The following is a 23,365-nucleotide window of genomic DNA, read 5'->3' as shown; positions in this document are numbered from 1 at the left end:
GTAAGGTATTTTTTTGTATCGCTGTCGGCAGCGAAAGGGTTATACTTTTTTGCTTTTGTTAGCATTTCCTTTAAGTTTTGGATTTTGCAAATTGATGCATATTCCAAACAAATCCAGCCTGCCCACCGGTCCAGGCTCCGCTCGCTGCTATAGGAAGTGCTGCTTTGAATACCTGCATGCTCTGCCTCCAGCTAAGGATGACAATTTTGCTTACGTTCCACCTTTTCCCTTACAAAAACACTCACAATAACTGCACAGCACAACATCCGTAAGGTAAAGGTGAAACAAATGCTATAATATGCGCCATGCAAATACGGCACAAAAGACAGCCGGCAGGTTTATAAATACAGAATCACATCTATAGGACAATTATCTGCTTTTATACTGAAAAATATATGTTTTCTATATTAATTTATTATAGTGCTGTATATTGTAATGTAGTGTAGGCATTAAGATTGATATTATTCTAATGAACTTTACAAGAAGACCCAGGCTGACATTATATGCGGTCATGTAAGAGTTTGGTAAAATTGCCTACTTAAACACCATTGAGCTGATTGTTTAAGGTAGAACCAATGAACTCCGGCTAATGTAATGAAGTACCCCCCCCCCCCCCATAGACTTTCATTAAGATATCTGTAGTATCACCAGGTTTTACCCGGAGTCTCCAGGTGATGCTCTGGTTCTCTGGGTCTCCAGATCAGTTTCCTCTTCCTCTGGGAAGAGGGGCGGTGTTTGACTATGACCACGCCCTACTGGGGCTAGTCCCACCTCCATGCATAGTTAGCCCTGCCCCCTCGTGAGACACTTCCCGGAAGAGGTTTGACTATGACCACACCCCACTCACTTTCCCTCCTGCTCTGGGCCAACTTAAGGCTGTCTTGGGGCTAGTCCCGCCTCCATGCATAGTTAGCCCTGCCCCCTCGTGAGACACTTCCCAGAAGAGGTTTGACTATGACCACGCTCCACTCACTTTCCCTCCTACTCTGGGCCAACTTAAGGCTGTCTAGGGCTAGTCCCGCCTCCGTGCATAGTGTGTCCTGCCCCCTCATGAAGCCGCTCCCCAGAAGAGAGCGCTCTGAGTAGCTTACCCTGGGAAGTTCCTCCGTATGTGTATATAAAGTGAGCAGCCATCTTAACTTTATCTTCTTAGGGTTCGCAGTTTTTTCTTTTTTTATAAAGTTGTTTTTAAGGGATACTAGTAAATAAATAAATAATGAATGGTAGCTCTACCATGTACTACTAATAATAATGATGATACAGTCTGGGGCCCGCTCTCCGGTTGCCCCTGCAATGACGACGGCAGCCATGGAGTGGCAGGTAGAAAATGCTGCCCTGGGTCAGGCATAAGGCAGCACCCGAGTTAAATACGCCCTGGGCGCAGGTAGCTGCCCCACAGCCCAGGAATATTGGGGGGGGGGGGATTATTCTATAGGCATAGAAGATTTTTTCTGAAAATCTTTAAAAGACATAATCTGAAAGAAATTCCCTAAAGCTTATTTGACTTCACATCTTTTCTTATCCCTGGCCCAATAAAATAACACAAATAATACAATAAAACTGTAAACGTTCGCTGCCCTGAATTAAACCCCAAACCCAGAGAATGATTTCAAAGATTCATATTGACATTGCTTTATTTCTGAAAACGCTCGCGGAAGACAAAAAGACTTTTGTTCCGTCATGATTTAATCGCACTTCTCTGAGAATCTGCCCCCAATCAGTCTGTCTGATGAATGCATTACATTACATTCTGTGTCCGGACAGCCTGTCTGAACATTTCTCTCCTTCCTTCCAGAACTAGCCTTAGTTGGGAGAGAGCTCTCCCCTGTGACGGAAAAGTTAACTTTTTTTTCCGCGTTATTCTATTAGCAGATGGAGATCAGGCCGCCGCAAGGATAACCCTTTTTTTTTTTTTGCTGACTGGTTGCTTTTTAATGAACTTCATAAAACTGCGAGGGACGGCTTTTATTCAAAGGGGGGGTAACTACAGAGTGATGTTTCTTAAACATTTCTCCTCTTTATGCCACTGATGCCGAAAGGCACAAAATCTGAATTAAAAAAAAAAAAAGAAAAGATCACAATTATTAAGAAATTATTATTTTTTTTAAATCCTAAAAATAATGACTCAGTAATAAAAAAAAATAATCTGAATTTTAATTAAAGAAAATGAAATTAAACAAAATAATTTAATACATATTAACCCCAAGGGGACACATAACAGAATAATGAACTGTGTTTTGTAATTAAGTTGATTAACCATTTGAGTGCCAGAGATAACACATGCAATAGTGATCTTGCACCATCTTCCATCCATCACTTAAAGAGTAAATATCACAAACTGTAATAAGAATTATAATGGCGTTCTACGAAACCAAATGGCGAGAAGCCCCCCCTTTCCCACCCCGGTCTTCACTGGTTCCCTTCCATTTGGATCCCAGTTCTGCTCATCCAGCGTATTAGTAGTTTTTCTGCCAGCGAGCCTCTGTTTGAACACAGTTTCCCTGGCTTGTGTGACAATGATTTCCTGCTGACTAAATTCTAACTGAAATACGATACATGCCAACTATAAATATTTCATAACGAGCGGCAAGTTGTCAGTGGCTCGGGTCTGATGATCGCAGCGTGAATATAAAGTTATTCGGGCACCCTTTCAGTGCCGTGGCTGGAAGCCCGACGCTCTTAGCGCCCTCTCCCAAATGCAACAACGGGGTTAACTCTTTCAGTGCCAAAAGGGTGAACGCCAACAGCGCCGTCACTGTCAAGCTGTGAGGTGATCCGCGCTTGTGGATGATAATGGGTTAAACATAATAATATAAAACTTCTGTATAGAAAAAAAAAAACTAAAAAAACAAGCAAATGCAATTTAACCATGTTTAGCATCGGTGTCGCATGCAGCAAAACTTATAACTTATGGGTTTGATAGGAGCGTAATTGATAAATAATAGACATAATTAATATTTCCTAGTCATTTTCACTTATATCTGACACTGCAGGGGTTAATCAGTACTGGTCATGGTAAAGCAAAAATAAAATAAAATAAAAAAAACACACACAACCTAAACAAAAACAAAGGATGTGCATGAAAAACATAAATATTTTTGTCTTTGTTTGCTGACAGTTAACCCCACGTTGCCTACATGTTAAAATATAGTTTTATTGGAACGGCTCTTGGTTTAGTATTCTAAATCTTTTTTTTTTTTTCCTTAAAATTCTAAACATATCTAACCGAGTTCTGTAAAAGTAAACGTCTGGTTTTAACACGTGTCCCTTGTACGGTGTTTAGTAAAACACAAATATGCACAAATTGCATAGCCCAGTGCTGCATTTTAACCCTTAACAGGACAGAAATGTAGTTATATTAAAAACCAAAACTCACAAAAGGTAGTTTAACCATTTTGACACCCTGTTCTTTTTATTCTGTAGCTCTTCCATGGCCAATGAACGGTTAAAACATACTTATACATAAAACCTTCACACATACACATAAATATTTCTTTAAAAAAGACAACATAAGTGCTGTACATATAGGCCAACACAACAGAACAATATTGCAAAATGACACACCATGGAACAAGACTGATCTTACTGTACAGGCAAAACACACACACACACATTTTTATGTTATTAATATTAATTTACTAAATTGTGTTTATTACAGTTTTTGCCTGTTTTCGGACACGTGTATTCTATAGGTGTACAAACAAAACACTTTTACTACAAAAAAAGAATGTGAATTGTGTTTGTACATTATCCCCGGTGTGTATTCTGTATTGTACTGTTTGCTAAAATTTTACAATATAATTTTTTTTTTTTTTTAAACACTTTCCATAGACTGCTAAAATTATCCCTTTGTATGTTTTTTTTAAGATTTAGATTGCAGAAGCTTATTGATAGGACCGAGACCACCCGTGAATGGATCACAACTCCCATCACTCTCAGCCACGACAGAAGCCGGGGCCGATGGGAGTTGCAGAGATATTGTATAGCTTCTACAAACAAGAATGACTTAGCTTTTAAACATTTAAGTTGCAGGGAGCCTACAGATAGGAGCGAGACCAAACTGGTGGTGATGGGAGTCGCAGAGAACACACATCACACCACCCCTGGTTGTCAACTCTCATTAACCCCTAATCCATCAGAATGTAACCTTTCAATAGCAGACCCCTTAGAATTTAACCAGTTCACAGCCTGATCAAGTAAGAGCGTGCCACTGAAAGGGTTAAATCTCAAGCGGATCAGCAATGCCTTCCGATCAGAAAAGAACGCACAGTTTATTCCGGGTACATCCGCATGTTCTTGCTTCATTCATGAGATTAAAAACAAAACGTCTTTATATAAATGGGCCAGCACTCCTCACCATCATCATCACCCTAAGAAACCAAATAATAAAAGCCCACTGCCACTCGAGACAGCTTCCACCCCCCACTCCCCAAACCCAAGACACGGCCAAGAAGGTGGAAACAGGACATGCCAGAGTACAGCAGAAGCCAAACGTGACTGCGTTCTTCTCATAGGTCCTTATCTGCGGGAGGCGTTCTTCACTCTTACTATTGGGTATGGAAAGTCTTTTAATAAGATCTGCCCAAAACAAGCAGTCTCTTACCTCCTAACACACGGGGAACTGTCTCTTTTTCTAGATTTTATTCTGTGCATGAGCTTTTGGGCAGCTAGGAGGGTCCTTTAACCCCTCTGAGTCCTGGCTGCTGCTGGTGGGGGTTAATCATCATTAGTTGCCCAGAGGAGGGGGCAGATGAGGATCTGGGCTTGTGGTGCTGGTTGGAAGGTCGGCCCATTCTAATGACCCCCTGCTTTTTGATGGTTGGGGTTTGGGGCATGTACATGGCTGAGATCTGGTGTCAGAAGACCACGTGTTTGTGTTTCTCAAATGCTGGCTGCAGAGGACTCGCTATATAAACCACAAAACCCCTAATCATGACAAATCCAGCCTCCTAAAGAAAAAAGACACATTTTCGGGACAGACTGCGGCTTTTTCTCATCTCCAACCACAGCTTTCTTTCTCTTTTTTTTGTGTCCTCCACTTTGGGACCAGGAGATCCTGCAATTCATTTCAGCAAAACAAAGATTGTTTTAATTTATTTATTTTTACTGTTCTGGAGATTTTGTGGACTTTGTTCTGGAAAAGGCTGCTTGGGGAGAGAAAAGAAGCTGGGACTCCAATTCTCCAGGCTGTCTCCTCGGGTGGCGGGCAGGAGATGCTGGATCTGATTCTTCTGGAGGGTCTCTGTTGATGTCCACAGGCTGGCTGAGACCTTCTTCTGGAACAAGACCGCTGGAGAGAGACACCCCGTGAGAAGGTTACCCTACAGAGAGGCTGATCCAGCACCCAGAGACTGGAGATCACTCTTCATGTGCCAGGGAGTGTGACGGGGTAACAGTGACAACAGACCCTTCTTCAGACTGCATGCAAACAGTACTCCCCCGACACACAGACAGCTCAAGAGAGGTCCTTACAGAGACGGCCACAGAGACTGCATCCTGTTCCATTCTTTAGGCTGTATTCTAGAATAGCAGACATAACCCCAAAGAGACCTTAATGATAGACTTCGGGAGACAGCATACTCAGACACTTCTCCCAAAGAGACATCTCCCTCTGTTAGAGACATCTCCCTCTGTTAGAGACATCTCCCTCTGTTAGAGACATCTCCCTCTGTTAGAGACACGGGTTGCATCCTGTAAGCTTTGGCTTGTAGTTAAAGGGACAGGCTTTCCCACCTCTTGATACATTGTAGCAAACTCCCGGCTCTTGTCCCAGACGTGGTCCTCAGAACCCAATTTGTAGGTCACAGTCGTTTCTGTTTTAGGGTCAGGTCATGTCCTGCTGTCTGACCCCAATAGCGAAGTGACCGTATACCGGACCCGTGTATACAATACCGATCACCCGGTACCGACTCCAAGACATTTGGGGCCAGGGGGAGAGACTGAGCGCTCGGCACCTTACATCAAACCAGGGAATCAGTGACCATACAGGACCCCACAGAAAGGCAGGGACTCTGTGACCATAAAGGACTTATCTAGAGTCAGGACTCTGCACACCCGGGTCTGTGGTTCCTCTTCAAATACTCAGCGGAGTCCCTAAGTTTGCACCGAGGGCAGTGAGGAGTGGGTTACCGGCACACGGGGAGCTCCACCAGCTGGACACGACAGCAGCAAAGCCCACCCGAGGAGACCCAGCAAAAGCCTACCTGCGCCAGCAGTGCCTACCTGCACCAGCAGTGCCTACTTACCTGCCCCAGCAGTGCCTGCCTACCTGCCCCAGCATCTCCAGGACCAAAGACTTGCAGCAAGTGACCGACACCCTGATCTGCACCAGCCCATGCACCCCCGTCCCAGGGAAGGCTCCCAGGCAGCCAGCACAAGCCGACCTCCCGACCAGCCCCCCAAGCCCGGGGTGTAACAGCCCGGACTGGCCGTCCGTGACCCACCGCATCTCAGCCTCCCGAGCCTCTCGTTTTCCTGCCCCTCACCCAGCACCCCCAGCCTGCTTGCACCCATCTCCCTCCCCGCCAATAACCCCTGGCTGTTGTGATGCGTATTCCCGTAGATCCCAGCACCAGCCGGAGGTTCAGCCCGCCCTCCAGCAGCCTGCAGCCCGGCAAGATGAGCGATGTGAGCCCGGTGAGCGGCCCCCAGCAGCCCCCGCCCCAGCAGCAGGAGGCGGCCGTACCCAGGCTGCGGGCGCAGGACAACCGCACCATGGTGGAGATCATTGCCGACCACCCGGCAGAGCTGGTCCGAACCGACAGCCCCAACTTCCTGTGCTCAGTGCTGCCCTCCCACTGGAGGTGCAACAAGACCCTGCCAGTGGCCTTCAAGGTGAGTGACCCCGGGGCTGGTGGGGTGCAGGGGTAGATCGGGGTGTCCCCCCCAAAACAGGGCGCGACAGGTCCCTTTAATTCCACTCTGCAGAAAGCAGCCTCCTGTCCAGCATACCTTATTTACCCCAGATAAATGCCCATCAAAACCTAGCTACTGGCGGGTAGGGGGTTAAATATCATTCAATTATCAGTGGATGGGAGTGATGGGAGTAGTGATTCATGTTAAAAGTTTTGCAACGGGTTAATGCTAGAAAATTGCAATATATTATATTATTATTATTATTATTATTATTAATGCACATTGATGAATTTGAAGGGTTTTAGGCATTTTCCTAAGTATCTCTTTTATTAGCATTACGAGTATCACAGGCTGATTAAAGCTATGGACTAAATAGTATTATTATTATTTGATTTATTATTCATTGATTTATATAGCATTGCGTTACAAATCCCCATCATATTCCACAGGACTGCATAATATGTATTATTGGACTAAGAAATAACCCAAAATTGATGCACCTCAAAGAGCCACCCTTTCATTGCCAGTCTGGGACAGCGATGTGCTGAACAAATTGGCAATGAGCAGGTTAATTATATATATATATATATATATATATATATATATATATATTGTTTGGTGATTAAGTTTCGCCCAATTTGGTTTATTTTCAAAGAAATATTGCTGATTAACCATTTGCAGATCATTGTGCTATGCGTAACAGCTAAGTATCAGTGACATCATTGTAAATTGCCCCAATAAAAAATATATATTTTTTAAATCACATTATTATTGATTAATATAGCACCATCATTTTCCGTAGGGCTGTAGAATGGGTATAGAAATATTGTTTTAAAATTTGACCATTATTTCAGGGTTTGTAGTGACTTTTTGAAAACTACAGCTTTTATAACTCCCAATGTAAAATTTTTAAGAATTGTAAAAATTATTAATACTTCATTAGAAAATGATTATTTTTTTGAGTGGCATGAATGTTGCAATCACCATAGTAACTTTAGAAGTTCTGGCTTATTTGTTCCACTTTGCACTAGAATTTTATTTATACTTAACCCTTAATTTCTTTTAAAAGGGGCATTTTAGCAGGGTTAAAAAAAATACCCAAATTTAAAATTTGAGACAAACTAATTTTACCCATCAGTTCAAAAAAGGGTGTCAGATTTTTTTCCTTTAAAAACCTAAATCCAATAAAGAATTATAACCCTACCTGTGTAGCTAGAGAGATCTGTAAATGGTTAAAATTATATTTGTTTTAATATTTTTGAAACGCAACATTTGCTTTTTTTTGGAAATTAAACAATTTCGGAAAAATCACATTGTTAAACTATGTGAATGAAGGCTTATTCTAATTTTTTATGGAATAAATAAGTTTATTTGCATGGAATGTTTGCTGCTTGAAAAAAGGTTTCTTCCCTTATTACAAACCTTTTTAGTTCGTTAAGAGTTTTATAAAGTTTGAAGCCGGCACCTGCCGCGTTATATTTAATAATGACATATTTTGTTTGATTTGATAGATATTATAAATATTATATATTTGCTTCCATTTCTATTCAGTGCATCTGGGGTATCTGTCTAAACTTTTGGGATTCCGATGCTTATATATATGTAAATTGGGGCAAAGTTGGCACACTTTCCATAGCAGGACTGGGGCAGTTTTCTGGGGCAAATAGTTTTCCACTAAAATATTGCCCTAAACGTAAATATCTATTACGATTTCCACTTAATGAAAAATACAATTTAAAAAAAATCTTCTAGATAAATTTAGAAATTTGACATTTTTTTATTTTGGCATTTTAGACACAAATTCAGTTATTATCTCTGTTTTACATTTTTTTACATGTTTGTTTAGTATTTTTGTGCCCATTATTACTTTATTATAAGCAGATACAATTTAAATGATTGTTTATTTTTTTTTTTTTGTATTGATCATATTTTTTTTGTAATTCCGGCAGCAAGTTTGCTCTGCCGGTCCTCATAACTAACCCGTAGAAGGGGTGTATGTGGGCTGTGGTGAAAAGGAATATTTATCAAGGCCCGGATACTGGATCTTGTATATTTTAACAAAATTATTAAAACGACAAACCAATTTCTTCCAAATTGTAGCCTTTTCTTTATTATAAGTAATTGTGTGCTTTTTATATATATTTTCCACTACCTTGAAAGTTTTAAAATTATATCAGTAACACTTTATGTGATGATTGAGCCCCTAATATAACAGTAGAATTAACACTGTAGGGGTAACATGTATTATATTTAAAATATAGACCCAGTTTTGCATTTTCCTCTTAAAATTTCCCATTGCTAATGATCATTAACATATTAGATTTATATATATATATATATATATATATTTATATGGGTCTGTGTATACAACTCTAGCTATAGCTGCACATATTTAAAATGTTAACCCTTTACATGCACGCACAAGGCAGTTGGGAACGTCTTCATTAAAGGGTTAATGCCAAGTTATGTTGCGCATGTACTATAAGCTTACATATAAAGGCAGCATTGTTATACATTGCTTTATTGCAGAAATATTTTCAGAATATCCCATTGTACTGCGCTACGGAATATCATGGCGCTATATAAAGCTAATAATATAGTAAATACTGTTGTGCATACAGAATAAATCTAGCTATGTTTGCATGAAGAGCTATTGTACTCGATCAATGGCGCTAACATTGCTCCAAGAATTTAAGTAAAAAAACCTTAATCAGTCGTTGGTCTTGTCTTAGATTCAGGAGCCATGTGTCTATCCCACGCATGTTTAATGCCCTCACCGTATTACCCTCTGCCACTTCTGCTGGGTGGCTGTTCCATTTATCTACCACCTTCACTCTAATATCCTTACATTTAAGCCTTGGATCCTCTAGTGTTAGATTATGAGCTCTTGTTTTAACATTTCTCTTCCTTTTGTTATTTGTTCTTAATATAGGCAAGGATTTATATCATCAAAAATATCCATTCTCGAATAATAAATGCTTCACGGTTTTGTTTTTACTTACAATACATTTTCTCTATAGCTTCACAAATCATTTGCCAGATTTCTTAAAAATACTATAATGTTTGCTGTTAACTCCATCAGTGCCTGATGGGTTAGCAATTCAAAAAAATCTTAGCTTTTACTTAGTATGTTGAATATCAACCTTTTAAGGCTCTAGAGGCCACCAATGTGTCATGTTAAGGGTTAAACAAAACACTTGAAATAATAATAGTAATATTAATAAAAATAATAATAATTCCGCTAAATTCTACTCCCCAATTTGCATTATTTTATATGAATTATAATATATGAAACAATTCTTGCGATATCACAGTTGGCTTTTAATGTGTCCAAGTAGTGCGTGCAGCAGCCGACCCCCCGCCGCTATCTGCACCTGCGCAGGAACTGAATAATCTCGCAGATAGATCTGTTTCCGGCAAAAAAGGACACCCCCCCCCCCCCCGCAAGCCTCGTACTTTCTAACGTTTGCTGCTGTGGCTTTAGATCTCACGCAATAAATTGATTCTTTTCCATCCCCATTTTTAGGATAGGGGGTTTGGGGTAAAGATGATAAATTAAGGTTCCTCCCTAATAAATTATTTATCTTCACTTTTTTTATGGCTCCTAAAGAGTAAAACTATCTGATCCAGACAACAGAGGTCTCTATTTTACCGAAATCTTAAATATTACGCTGAAATAGTTTATTTATATTTGCTCCCAGTACCGTTACACGCAGGTAGCGATGCCTTTAGCGGCTGCGCATGCTTGTTTCGCCTGGGATCGTCACGTTCCACTTTATAGCGTAGCTGGCTGGTTTTATTAACTTATTTATGAGGAGCTAATCTGAACTTCTCACGCTGACATCAGGGGGGTATCAGGGCAACTATACCAGGACAGACTGGCCTATATGGGCCGGGTTTGGCCACTAGGCTAATGGGCTAGTAAAGGGGAAACTGTCCGTCTCTCAGGCTACATCATTGTTCATGATAATATTTTGGGGTTCAGCAGCGTGTATCAGCGCACATCAGGGTAAATCACTATATTCATAGAAATATAGAATCTGCTGGCAGAACGGCCCCATTCGGCCCCCGTGTAGTCTGCCTGTTATTCTTGCTCTAAAGACTCAGACCTTAATCAGTCGTTGGTCTCGTCTTAGATTCAGGAGCCGTATGCCTATCCCATGCATGTTTAATACCCTCATTGTATTACCCTCTAGTGCTTCTGCTGGGTGGTTGTTCCACTTATCTACCACCCTCTGAGTAAAGTATTCCATGGAATATCAGCATGTTTTGTCTGCTCCCTGCAGCCAGTAATAGTATTAATAACACTGCGGGGTATGGATTAGATGCTCTCTCTGTAATATGCTATTCTGCAAAACGGATGCAGAACGACTGATTTGCGATTAGAAGAGTAATTAGAAAACTTTGAAAGTATTTTTTTCTGCAGTAAAGTTTCTAAATGCTGGATTTCACACAAAAAGCCCCAAAACATATATTTTTCCAATGTCAGACCTTAGAAACTATAGCAATGCCGTTGGGCAAACAGGTTTTCGGAAGTCAAAGGTTTTGATGGTTTCTCGAGGGGACAAAATATCCAGAAGTCAAAAATACTTGATTTCATAAATCATTTTTTTTTTTTTTAATTTTAAAGTTTCATTTACTTTTTAAATAGCTTAATGTACAGTAAATTATTGCTCAATGTTTCCATCCACTGGGAGGCTGTGTCAGTTATCTACTACCCCCTCTCCTGTGTGTTGTAACTTTACCACTTCGTTTTCTACATTCCACCACCAATTTATGCCCCAAAATACTTCCTTTTTCCTCAAAAAATGATGTTCAGGTGGGAATGATGGGCATCCTCTGACAGTCCAGCCGTTGGGCTAACAACTCCCTTTCAAGCATGATGGGAATTGTAGTCTATAGCAACAAACTCATTACTTAGCCTGGTTACTAACATAACTCCCATCATCTGAAGCCAGACACTTTCCAACAATAGGTATGATTATCTCTGTTTCATTTAATTCCTCCCCACTCCACGAAAACCAATTCCATATTTTTTATTTTTTATTTTATTTTTTAATTTTTTTTAATGAAATCATTTTTTTCTAATGAAAACTGAAATTTCGTGGGCAGGAAATAAATGGTGGCCCCGACAGACTTAAGTAAATACAATACTTTATTTTTTGTTCTCGGAAATCTCAGCGCTGTGTTTGTGTTGCGAGAACAGAAGGCCTGCGACGCCTCCGATTACTTTTCTTTTTTTTATATTATTATTATTTTGGAGAAAGTGCCAGTGTAGTTTTGTACATAAAATTTAATGATACCCAGTGCTCGGAATTAATACCAGACTCCACAGAGTGTTTATATATATAAGCCCCCTTTCCTCTTTAACGACGTGTAGTTACAGGTACTCCGTGCCGGCCCCGTACTTCTGCCGCGTGTCGAAACTTTGTGGAGGGCAGATGTATTTTTCATATAATATTATATATTTTTTAATGAAGGAGACCAAATGCTTCTGTTTTCAGTCTGTAATTTGTCTCCGTTTTAATATTTATTTTTAATTACAGAGAAACTCAGACCCATTCGGCCACCTCGAGTCTGGTCTCGTCTTATATTCGGGAGCCATATGCCTGTCGCCTGCGTGTTTACATTCCCTTACGGTATTACCCTCTAACGCTTACACTACTATTCAATAGTTTGGGGTCACTGAGCTGTTTTCATGGAAAACAAGGACATTTCTGGCTGTAACATAATCACAAAAAGGTTTTCTAACCATCAATTAACCTTTTATACTCGGATCAGCCAACACAACGTGCCACTGGAACACAGGAGTGATGGGAGTGATAAAGGAGTGATGGGAGTGATAAAAAAGTTATGGGAGTGATAAAGGGCCATTGGAACACAGGAGTGATGGGAGTGATAAAGGAGTGATGGGAGTGATAAAAAAGTGATGGGAGTGATAAAGGGCCATTGGAACACAGGAGTGATGGGAGTGATAAAGGAGTGATGGGAGTGATAAAGGAGTGATGGGAGTGATAAAGGGCCTCTGTATGCCTATGAAGAGATTCCATTAAAAATCAGCTGTTTCCAGCTACAATAGTCATTTACAACATTAACCCCGCCTGTGCTGGATTTCTCATCCATTTCATGTGATTGTGATGGACAAAATTTTGTTTTTGTCTCGAAAAGTGACCCCAAACTTTTGAACGGCCGTGCATCTATAATCTAGGCCAATTACTTAAACTTCTCATCGGCCTACGATGCTCAAGACCCCGTGGTGCGCTAATTCCCGACTCGTATGGGTGGGTTTACGCTCTTCTATTAGGGAAGTGAGACCCCATTTTTATAAAGTCACCTAATAAGACTTTATAGCATTTCTGTTTACAAGAAAACACCAGACTTGTCGAAGAAATGATTACTTTGATGTAGTTTGATGTATATATGGTCTCCGGTTTCACACACGCCTGCTGTATCTGTGCCGGCCCCCCGAAGATGGAAGAGGGGATCTGAGGGCCTTTCTCGCACTTACAGCAGCAGGAAGTATAAAAAGTCGCACGTGTTTTCAGAAGCGCGCTCTACAAATATTTCCACATACTCACATTTTAATGGCAAACTGTTCGCTTTATAAAACACACACCGTAAAGGGTTTTTTTTGTTTTTTTTTTAAACCTTCTGTTAGCGTATATTTAGATTTTTTCATATAATTTTGTTTTTAACCCTTTTATTACACCCCTGAGCCATCAAAGAAAGCTTTTTACACAAACTGGGGATAATTTGAGGATGCAGTCTACTTTTTAATTAAGGCAAATATCCTTTTTTCTTAGGAATTCCTAAAAAAAAAAGTGTCCATTTGTATTAAACGTTGGCAGTCGAAGAGTTAAAGGAAGCTATACCCTTTCCAGCAAACGCCAGAGAAATACGTTTTGCTTCCCAGAAATCATTTGAAGATGTTAGTGAATCCGTATTTTTGTAGTATTTGTTAAAACAGCGGATGCTCAGTAAAATCTCGCACAGTGAGTCCCATGTTAACCCCGCGCACGCTGGGCTGCTCACCTCAGAGGGAAGCCTCTCCTCTCTTGCTACATACATTTAGTTATTGCCGCGGGGACGGGAATATCTAGGTTCTGACGGTACGATGTGTTACATTGAATTAGTGTGGGAATGATACGCTGGCAAGGTCTCCGGAGGCTGGAAGGACAGTTGGGAGGCTCTTAAGTTCTCACCCAGGATTGTGAATCACGCATCCTTGTAGACGGCGGTGTCAGCCCTGGCAGTCTGTCTCCTCCATCTGTCTGCTTCTGTGCTGGACCTCAGAGCACGTCCGCAGTCTCTTAACCCTACCTAATAATCGGATGAGCAAGAAGCAACCGCTCAGGCTGTCAGCGCCGGTACTGAAATGGTTAAATAAATGATCATTCCACGATTAATGAGCTCTAAATGGCTAATGATTGTTTCAGAACAGAGTTAATATTAAGGCCGTGGAAGACGTTAAAGGATTTCCTCACCCAATGCCTTCTCAAACGAATCTTTTTAAAAAAAAAATATTTTTGAAGATATCTTGAAAATATGTTATTTATTTAACATTTGCGATAATGCGCACATAAAATACATATCATATATTAGCTGATATAAAAACTGATATTAAAATATTAACAAATAGAGCATTTAGCCCAGTGCTTTCTTCTTTAAGTATAAAGTTACAGTAACATTTTCTGTTCATGTCTGCTTTCCTTTAACCCTTTGTTGTTTTCACGACCAAGTATTTGTTATGGATTTATTATTATTTTATTGCGGCACCAAATCACCAAATATTGGCCTATTGGCCCAGAGAAACGGTTTTGATGTGTAAGGGGTCTCCTTTGCTTCTTCCTTGCTATACCCTGCTATGATTTAGTGCAAATTTTTTCCCAGCGGTCGGTGAGTTGATGAAGGACTCAGATAGGCACTGTATCTACAGAGATTCTACGGGGATTATATTATCGCTAGATAAGATTTATGGGTGCTTTTAGCAAAAAAAGGAAATATATATTTTTTATAGTTAATATTAAGCTCAGGAGAAAAAAAGGAATATTTACTGATGTATTTTAAAAACTATAAACAGACAGAGTTTCTGATGAACATGTCAAAGAAGATAAGCGGAACAGCCTCCCAGCAGAAGTGGTAGAGGCTAATACAGTGAGGGGATTTAAACATGGATGGGATAGGCACACGGCTCCTGAATCTAAGACGAGACCACGGCTTGAGTCTTTACATCAGGAAAAATGGGCAGACTAGACGGGGCCGAATGGGTCTTATCTGCCGTCAAATTCCGTTTCTCTTTTAATACTGGAAGTGAAGGAACAGGAAGGCAGCTGTTATTGTGTTACATATATCTGGCATACTATAGAAAGACAGGTGTATAGCAAAAGGAGGATATTACACTCAGCCACGTTCTCGTATCACGTAAAAGGGGACTCCCGCGTTCTGAGAAGTGAAGAAGGCACTAAAAAAACTTACTTTCATAGCAATTTGTAATCTGCTTCGTGGGATCTACTTGCATTACAGCTATGTCCTGACACGGTATCCCTACCGCTAGTCAGTTCCTCCCCACGGCAGGCATGCATGAAACTTTCTATGCTGTACATTTATCACTATTAGGATGAACCAATTTTTTGTCCTGGCCTCTCCCATGTATTTTTTTTTTTTTGTGTATTACTATTTGGACAAATATACTTATATATAGGCACTCCGAAAGGGCATATACGTTTTTATTCTTCCCTTTTTCATGTTTAACCATTTCATACAATGAATGCTGTACTAAAAAAAGGAATATTATTGAAAGAATGCTTCTTAAAAGGCCTTTTAGGTATATTGATACATATGACATTAAAATATCATATATTCCTAAATAGGCGGGAATCAAATTTTATGCTGAAAATCAAATACGTATTAAATTGTGTTTATTCAAGGTGAAAAAAATAAAATAAAAATCCAGCACTTTACCCAGTACATTAAAGAATAACATTAATTTTAATAATTTTTAAAATGGAATAAATGTTAAGCAATTTTTTTATGTATAGTTGTTTTAAGCATCGTGAAAACTGAACTAAAGGACTGTTGACAACAAATAGTTTTGGACATCTATTTACTGTATTATTAGGGTACCAAATTAACGTGATGAATTTTAAAAATACAAAATACATAAAAAAAATATATTTGAATAGGAGCCTTTCTTAAAATGCATGCTCACTTTTTATCTAATACAGCCAAATAATTGTTTATAAAATAATAAAATATATAATAAATATATTTAAATATAATAAAAATTGCAAAATAGACCCACAATCACCAATGGTTATAACATGTTCACAATTTGGTATACATTTTTCATGAACCTAACTGAAATGAGCTTACAAAGAGCTTGATAAGATCTTGCAGCATGTAATGGGTTAATTGTCACCTGTTATTTTCTTTATATATATATATATATATATTATAATATTAATTATACAATAATATAAAACATTATTTGTGTTTGTCAGATATATACAAGGAAAGGAATGCATTTTTCACTACAATACCACAGAATTAATTTTCATTAATTAAACTTTAAATACATTTTGTTTTTATTTCAAATATTATTTTGTGCATTATCTTTCTGATAACATTAGCTTTTGTTGCATTTACATTTTTTCCTTTTTTTTTTTTTTTACATATTTTGTAGACATTTAATGAAACCCAATTACCACATACACATTTTTTTGATCCAAGAAGAGGCAGATCTGTGTTTAAACTTTAATTTAGGTATCGTGCAGAATAAAAAAAAAAACCTAATATAAAAACGACAATGCATATTTTAAGAGATTTACTTCAAATCTGCCACTACTATTTCCCAGACCACTATTTTATTGAAAAACTCAAGATCCTTTGGCGCTCTACTCCTACAATTGTAAATCTAGTAGTTCTAAAGCAAATGACATAGGCGCCAAAGGGCCCAGTTTGCATTTGCTTTATGATTACAATGGATTTCAATTAGGGCCACTTTCCTGCCACTAATGGGCTTCTTCAAGTTGCCAATCAGTGGCGTGAATCGTCAGAACATGGAGGAGGGAAGGAGCTGCAGCCCTGAAGCTGCAGCTTCTACCTAAGCTATATATATTTATATTATTTTCTTGCTTTTTAAAGAATGCATATCAAAGTACTCACAAGGTACTTTGGTGAGGCTGCCCGGGACATTAAACTGTCTCTTCAATTCCAATCATCTGTTCCATGGGTCTTCTTTTCTAAAAGCACCAGTGACCTAAACGAATATACCAGTGAACAGAGAATCATTTTCTGCATTAAAATATTAACATCTCTCCCGCCTGACGTATGTTTTGAAAGATCGTCTCGCTCCAGAGTCCTGCGCCAGTTACAAAGATCAGACAAATCATAGCTGATCAGTCGCTGGTCAGCTGAGAAAATTCGGAAACAACCATTATGTATAACATGGTTTTATAAGATAATTCTCACGCTACCTTGTCCTGTATAGAGCTGAATGAAATAAAAAACGTCATGTGTCACCAACGTCACATTAATCCCCGGCATCCTATTTACACAGGTGGTTGCCCTCGGAGAAGTGCCGGACGGTTCTGTGGTCACAGTCATGGCTGGGAACGACGAAAACTATTCGGCAGAACTGAGAAACGCTTCCGCAGTCATGAAAAACCAAGTCGCGAGGTTTAACGATCTGAGATTTGTGGGAAGAAGTGGAAGAGGTAGGCCTCAACGCTAGCCTTTTGCCTTAATACTCCCCTTGGGGAGTCTGCAGCATGTTGCGGCTGAGATTGTAAGGTGCTTTATGATTAAGCGAGCTGGCGCGAAATGTGTTGAGTATGGAGCAACTTGGTCTGTGTAGATGAAGCTCCTTACTTTTAAATAAGCTTTATTTGTCGCTCGCAACTTGTTGCCGCTATGGCTTTCTACAGACATCTTGTGTCAATATCACCCGCCTAATTGAAATCAGAAATGTTAGCATTGATTATATCAGTGAGGAGTCAAGAAAAAGCACGTACCTGAGGTAGAAGCTGCAGCTGCCCTCCTCCTTCGTCGTGTCACCAGAAAGCTATTAAAGTGTATACGATGGCTGGAGTGTCGCTTTAAGTTCCATATTATTGGTAGAACTGAAACAAAACTTTTATTTGGAAATCCTTGGTTCCAATAACCTCAACTTCACAACTGCAGAATTTTATGAGCTCTGCTGGAAGGACACCTTTTGAATTAGTTTGTATTTATTGAGCTGGCCGCACAGATGACATGACATCATCTAAGAGAAATGCAAATATTTCTTCACGTTAATGCCTTGGTTGAACATTTTACTGTAAAACATTGCAATAAAAAAAAAAATATAAGTTTCCGCTGTAAAGTCAGCTAACAGCTTTACTGGGGACTGAAGGCCAAAGATCTTATCCACTCCGCACGGACCTTGAGGGCATTTTACAGCGATAATTAAGCTAAGAATTGTTGCTCGTTTATTCATTAAGTTAGCCAAGTAAGACATCTCATGATTTTTAGGAGACTCATATTTTCTAGATTTGAATTATAATATTTCAGTCGATTTTTTATTTTTTTATTTTTCAGTTTTCTCACACATTTTGGCGTGACTTTTTGTGTATTTGTAGGAGATGTTCTATGACGTGATTCCGTTATGTTTAACAGAAATCTGTCCGTGCAGGTTCCCGGATAAGGCGAGAAAGAAGTAAATATTATTTAATAAAATTGGTTCCACGGAACTAACATAGGCCACAGAGTGGGGAGAAAATCCCAACAGCCCCCGTCATTTTAAATAGCCAAAGGGTGATACTTTTGCATTAAGGGGTGTGGTTATGGGTGTGGCTTTACCAAGACTTTTTATGTAAATATGTGAATTATTAAAAGTATTAAAAGAAGTATGCATAAGTGGTTTATATGATATACATATATTGTATATATATATTTATATATTGTGTGTATATATATTATAATATGTGTATATATATATATATATTTATTTATTTATTTATATAAATATGTATATATCCCATTTAATGAAATCCAGAAGTAAATCCAAGTATATGCCCTTATCTGTCCAGTGCACAATATCACACTTGACGTTAATTAGTTTCGTTTTTAGCCTAAACAGAGGCTTATCAGTGATATGACTTCACAAATCCTTAGCGAGCGTTCAAGACTGGAGGCTCGAAATTTTGAGGTCACGGTGAGCTATGCCTCCATTCCAGGGCTGCAGTCCATCGATAGCACAGCTGCCAGCCGTCTTGGATTTACTGGGGCAGTCTCAACGGCTAGACTAATTGAGACTGCTGGTAGTTTTTTCATGTGAAAAATTAAGGGCCCCCAGTTAAAGTGAGCATTACCTATGTACTGTATGTACTGAATGTAGAATGTTCACTCAAATATCGGCTGTGTTTTGCCAGAGGATTATGTGAAGTTCTATTCCATTCCAAATTAATTTAGAAATGTAGAATTTGACGGCAGATCAGGCCTATTCTCTCCATCTAGTCTGCCACTTTTTTCCTGATCTAAAGACCCAAACCTTAATCAGTCATTGGTCTCGTCTTAGATTCAGGAGCCGTATGCCGATCCCCGTGAGTGTTTACATTCTCTCGCTGAAATAACCTCTACCACTTCTGCTGGGAACAGGAGTGAGTCTAGGGATAGTGGCACCTAGGAGTAGTATTTCTTCTCGACTCCCCCTTAACTAACACACATACACACATACTAACACGCGGACTTGCTCTAACACACACACTCACTCTAACTTCATACACACGCAGTGACCTCATCGACTCCATTACTATGGAGGGCAAACCAAACTTTAGGAAACAACGCGAGGGTTAAAGCTGTTTAATCTTCACTCCATCCTTTGCCCTATTGCTAATCATTCGCTCTGAACATAAAACGGCGATTCTTTTTACGCTAACATCAGAAAAGTTAGTTGGAGGCCGCAGTAACAATGAGTCACCCGTACAGGACTCGGCAGATAACAGACCTGCACATGGAGAATATCACTAACGTAACTCGGCAGCTGTGATCCGGTAACCCCTAACTGAAGGGGATGCTCAGAGATAAGTGCCGGCTTCTGTAATAAACACTTACGTATATAAATCATCCTGTCTGCGCTCGTGTGAGTATCCTAACGCTTAACCTCCCACCGCGAACCTCATCTTCCTGTAACTCATCCATGAGAGTAACATAACAATTATTGTGATACTAACACGGTAACCCTATCCGGACTGCGACAGGGAAAGAATCGCAGGAGACTGCAATCCGGTAGTTCTGACATACTGTTTTTTTAATTTATAAACATATATTTCTGCTGCCTGGCAACTAATAACTACAAAGATAGTGTCTTTCTGCCGTCTAAAATGAGGTGTTCCGTATTCCGAAGAACATTATGATTCATGTTAACATTTGTTATTGTTAAGGTGAAATTTTAAAATTCCCAAGCTGCAATTTAGCCGGTCATTAAATAGATACAAAGAGTAGGATGCTAGTTTTAGTTTTTACATTTTTTTACAATAAAAAATAGGTATTTTTACTGGTTATGTATAGTAGCCACTCAAAGTTGTATTGTTCTTAACATACCCTAAATTTGCTCACACTGATGGCGGAAAAAGTGCGGAGTCTTTCCCGTTTGTTGCTGGACAAGGCAGATAAAACTCCTGAAGAAATCACAGCAGTTTAGTGAATTAAAAAAATAACTTACATTATGTGCATAACTGGAAACATTCCAGGTTTGACCCAGAGTCTCCGGGTGAAGCCGTGCTTTCTTTATGTAGTGCAGCAGCACTTTCCTCCTACTCCCCACCCATTAAAGGCTGTTTGGGGCTAGCTCTGCCCCACCGCATGGCTATCTCCGTCTTTATCGGTGGCTAACCCCACCTGTATGTGCAACCGGCCCCACACCTTAATGACGCTACTCCTGCAGGACTGGAAGATCACTTCTCTGGGAAGTTCGCCTGTACGGTTATTTTTAACAAAGTAATTTGAATAAAGTGCATCAAGTTCATCTTTGCTATCGATTCTGAAGTGTGTACCATGGGAGCAGTCATCTGAGGAGCTGCGAGATTATTCCTCCTACATTAAAATCATTGTTTTTTTTTGGGGGGGTTGCCTTTAACGGGTGAGTGTGAAGGTAGGAAGTTGTCTCTAGACAGGAAGTTAGCTATGAGCAGAGTTTACCTCAAAAGCTGGTGAACCTTTATTCACTGCAGTCCTTTTTTAAACTAAATATCTTCAAAAGAAACTTTATTTTAAACTAAAAATGTTCAAAATAATGTTAGAAAAAACAGATAATAGCAAAAGGCAGTTTTTAGTAAATTAATTCTGTGTGTTCTATAGAATGCAGCGTATCCTCCGTTTCCACGGCAGCCAGACTATCTATATATATATATATAATCTATATTATATATATATTTCTGGAGAAATGATGCTCGTGTAAGCAGGAGATCTTTGTCATTTACAAGAGGCCCTGGCAACCGGCGCGCTGTCTCGATCCTTTAACCAGGAGCAGAAGCTCTGTCCCAGATCAGTTGGGGTGACTGTTTATTGAGTCACCGCCTCACGCCCACAACTTCCTGCCTTTGAACAGTTTGCAGAACCGACTCCGACATGAATAACCGTCACGAATCTAACTGATCACAACTGTCGCTCAGCCTGAGCTGTGGGAAGAAATTCCTTCAATTCCATAATTATATATATATATATCTGTATCTATAGCTATCTATCTATAGATAGCTATATATGTTTTTATATATATATATATATATATATATATAATGCACCTTCAAACTGAAATAAAATATTTTTAGTTGACTGAGAAAAAATTCACTTTTTGTTTGCATGTGCAGATTGTATAATTATTTCACCACAACAAATTTATATTAAATTCCTGAATCCTTACACACTGTAGCACTTTTACCTGCTCCCCCCCCCCCCCATTCTATATTTTGTCAAATTCTGACATTTTATTTTCTTTTGAGAGCATTTTTTGCCGGATTTAATATTTACCTAGAGTCCGCTTACAAGGCTGATTTTATTTATCTGTGGAAAAAAAACAGCTGTAAAAATATTAAAATTTCTCGGTAGTGTTAATCTGTACAGGAAATAAGGCATTTGCATCAAAATGTTTTTAATACTGGTTTAAAAAAAAAAAGCTTATGAGAAAAAAAAACAATTGACAACCGATCGACAAACCAAATTATGATAGAATGGGTTTATTTTGTGACGCTCTGATATGAATTAGTTTAATGGTGTATTGTTAAAAATCCTTCCGAAATTGTCTATATCGTTAACGAAATAGCCTTTTTTTAAAATAAAAATCTCCTTAATAAAAGACTTTACTGAGGGTTTCAACGGGAAGTATTTAAAACGCAAGCAGAACTCATCACATGGAAAACCGAAAATGTTGTTTTCTGCAAAAATGGCCAGGGTCTTCACGATTTGAACTGCGTTGGCATCAGTAACGACTTGAATTCTATAGAAAAGTTTAATGGCCGACGTGATACCTCCAATGGGTTTAGCTAAAGCTGGTGGGAACCAGTGATCCCAAGGTGTCATCATCCATCTTCTTCATACATAGCGATGGGATATGACATCATATTCCGACTTCTCTGTTGTAAATAGTGCAGCATAGATACTACGGGGGCGTCTGCACAGATCTCCACAGGATAACCTTCTTTGATCTCCCCACTTAACCCATTAAGAGTTGCGTCGCCCTAGGGCCGCCGCTCCGGATTGATTGCCTTAATCAAAGGCCTAGATAGGAATACACCACTGGCAGTAAATACAAAGGGACATTTTTAGTGGTAATTGTCAAATTTTATTTTAATTACATTTTGTATTTATTTCTGAATTCTGCAGCCCTTTATGGACTCAGATTCTCAAAGTTTCTTCTTCTGACATTCTACGGCGAATAGTTATGGAGGAAAGCTGCCACTGGGCTCACAACTTTTACCATACTTCTGTATGTGGGGCAATTCAGAGGGTAATACTTCTTCTATGCTTCTGGCCACGGTGGTCAACGAGATACTGACTTGAACAAGTAATTTGTAGAAATATGATGTCATAACCCATACAATATGTCCTGTGTGTGCGATACTCGACAGGGGAGGTTTTATGGACTGCTTTATAAAAAGATTTATAGGGATTTGGAAAATGGTGAATTTTAACCCCCCCCCTTGTGATTTGCAGGAAAAAGCTTCACTTTGACAATAACCGTGTTCACGAACCCACCCCAAGTAGCCACGTACCACAGAGCTATAAAGGTGACGGTGGATGGACCCAGAGAGCCACGACGTGAGTAAAACATTACTGTCCGTCAACCGAGGGGGTCCAGTAGCCATGCCTATTGGCTGCGATCAGCCTTTGAAGGGTTAAAATAAGCGTGTCAATCAGTAGAACATAAGAAAGTCTATGTGTTACCATTTGTTTATGAGACAGATGTTTCTACTACACAATTAACCCCTACCTTACCACTACCTTGTGTTTAAGTAATATTTCCCCACGTGACCGG

General features: G+C 39.4%; 1 protein-coding gene across 1 annotated transcript in view; it reads left to right on the top strand.

Moving 5' to 3' along the window:
- The window catches only part of RUNX2 (RUNX family transcription factor 2), a 91,245-nt gene that overhangs the window by 47,896 nt on the left and 19,984 nt on the right, over positions 1-23,365 (top strand). Inside the window, exons 3-5 of the mRNA XM_089499186.1 lie at positions 6,563-6,834; positions 17,414-17,570; positions 23,044-23,148. Coding sequence (XP_089355312.1) covers positions 6,563-6,834; positions 17,414-17,570; positions 23,044-23,148 — 534 coding nt within the window. The remainder of the gene's footprint in view (positions 1-6,562; positions 6,835-17,413; positions 17,571-23,043; positions 23,149-23,365) is intronic.

The sequence above is a fragment of the Sceloporus occidentalis genome, unplaced genomic scaffold, assembly GCF_023333645.1.
Source record: "Sceloporus occidentalis isolate IW3139 unplaced genomic scaffold, rSceOcc1.0.p SCAF_131, whole genome shotgun sequence".
NCBI lineage: Eukaryota > Metazoa > Chordata > Lepidosauria > Squamata > Phrynosomatidae > Sceloporus > Sceloporus occidentalis.
The sequence above is the reverse complement of the archived record's forward strand: the minus strand, read 5'-3'. Positions and strand labels throughout refer to the sequence as shown.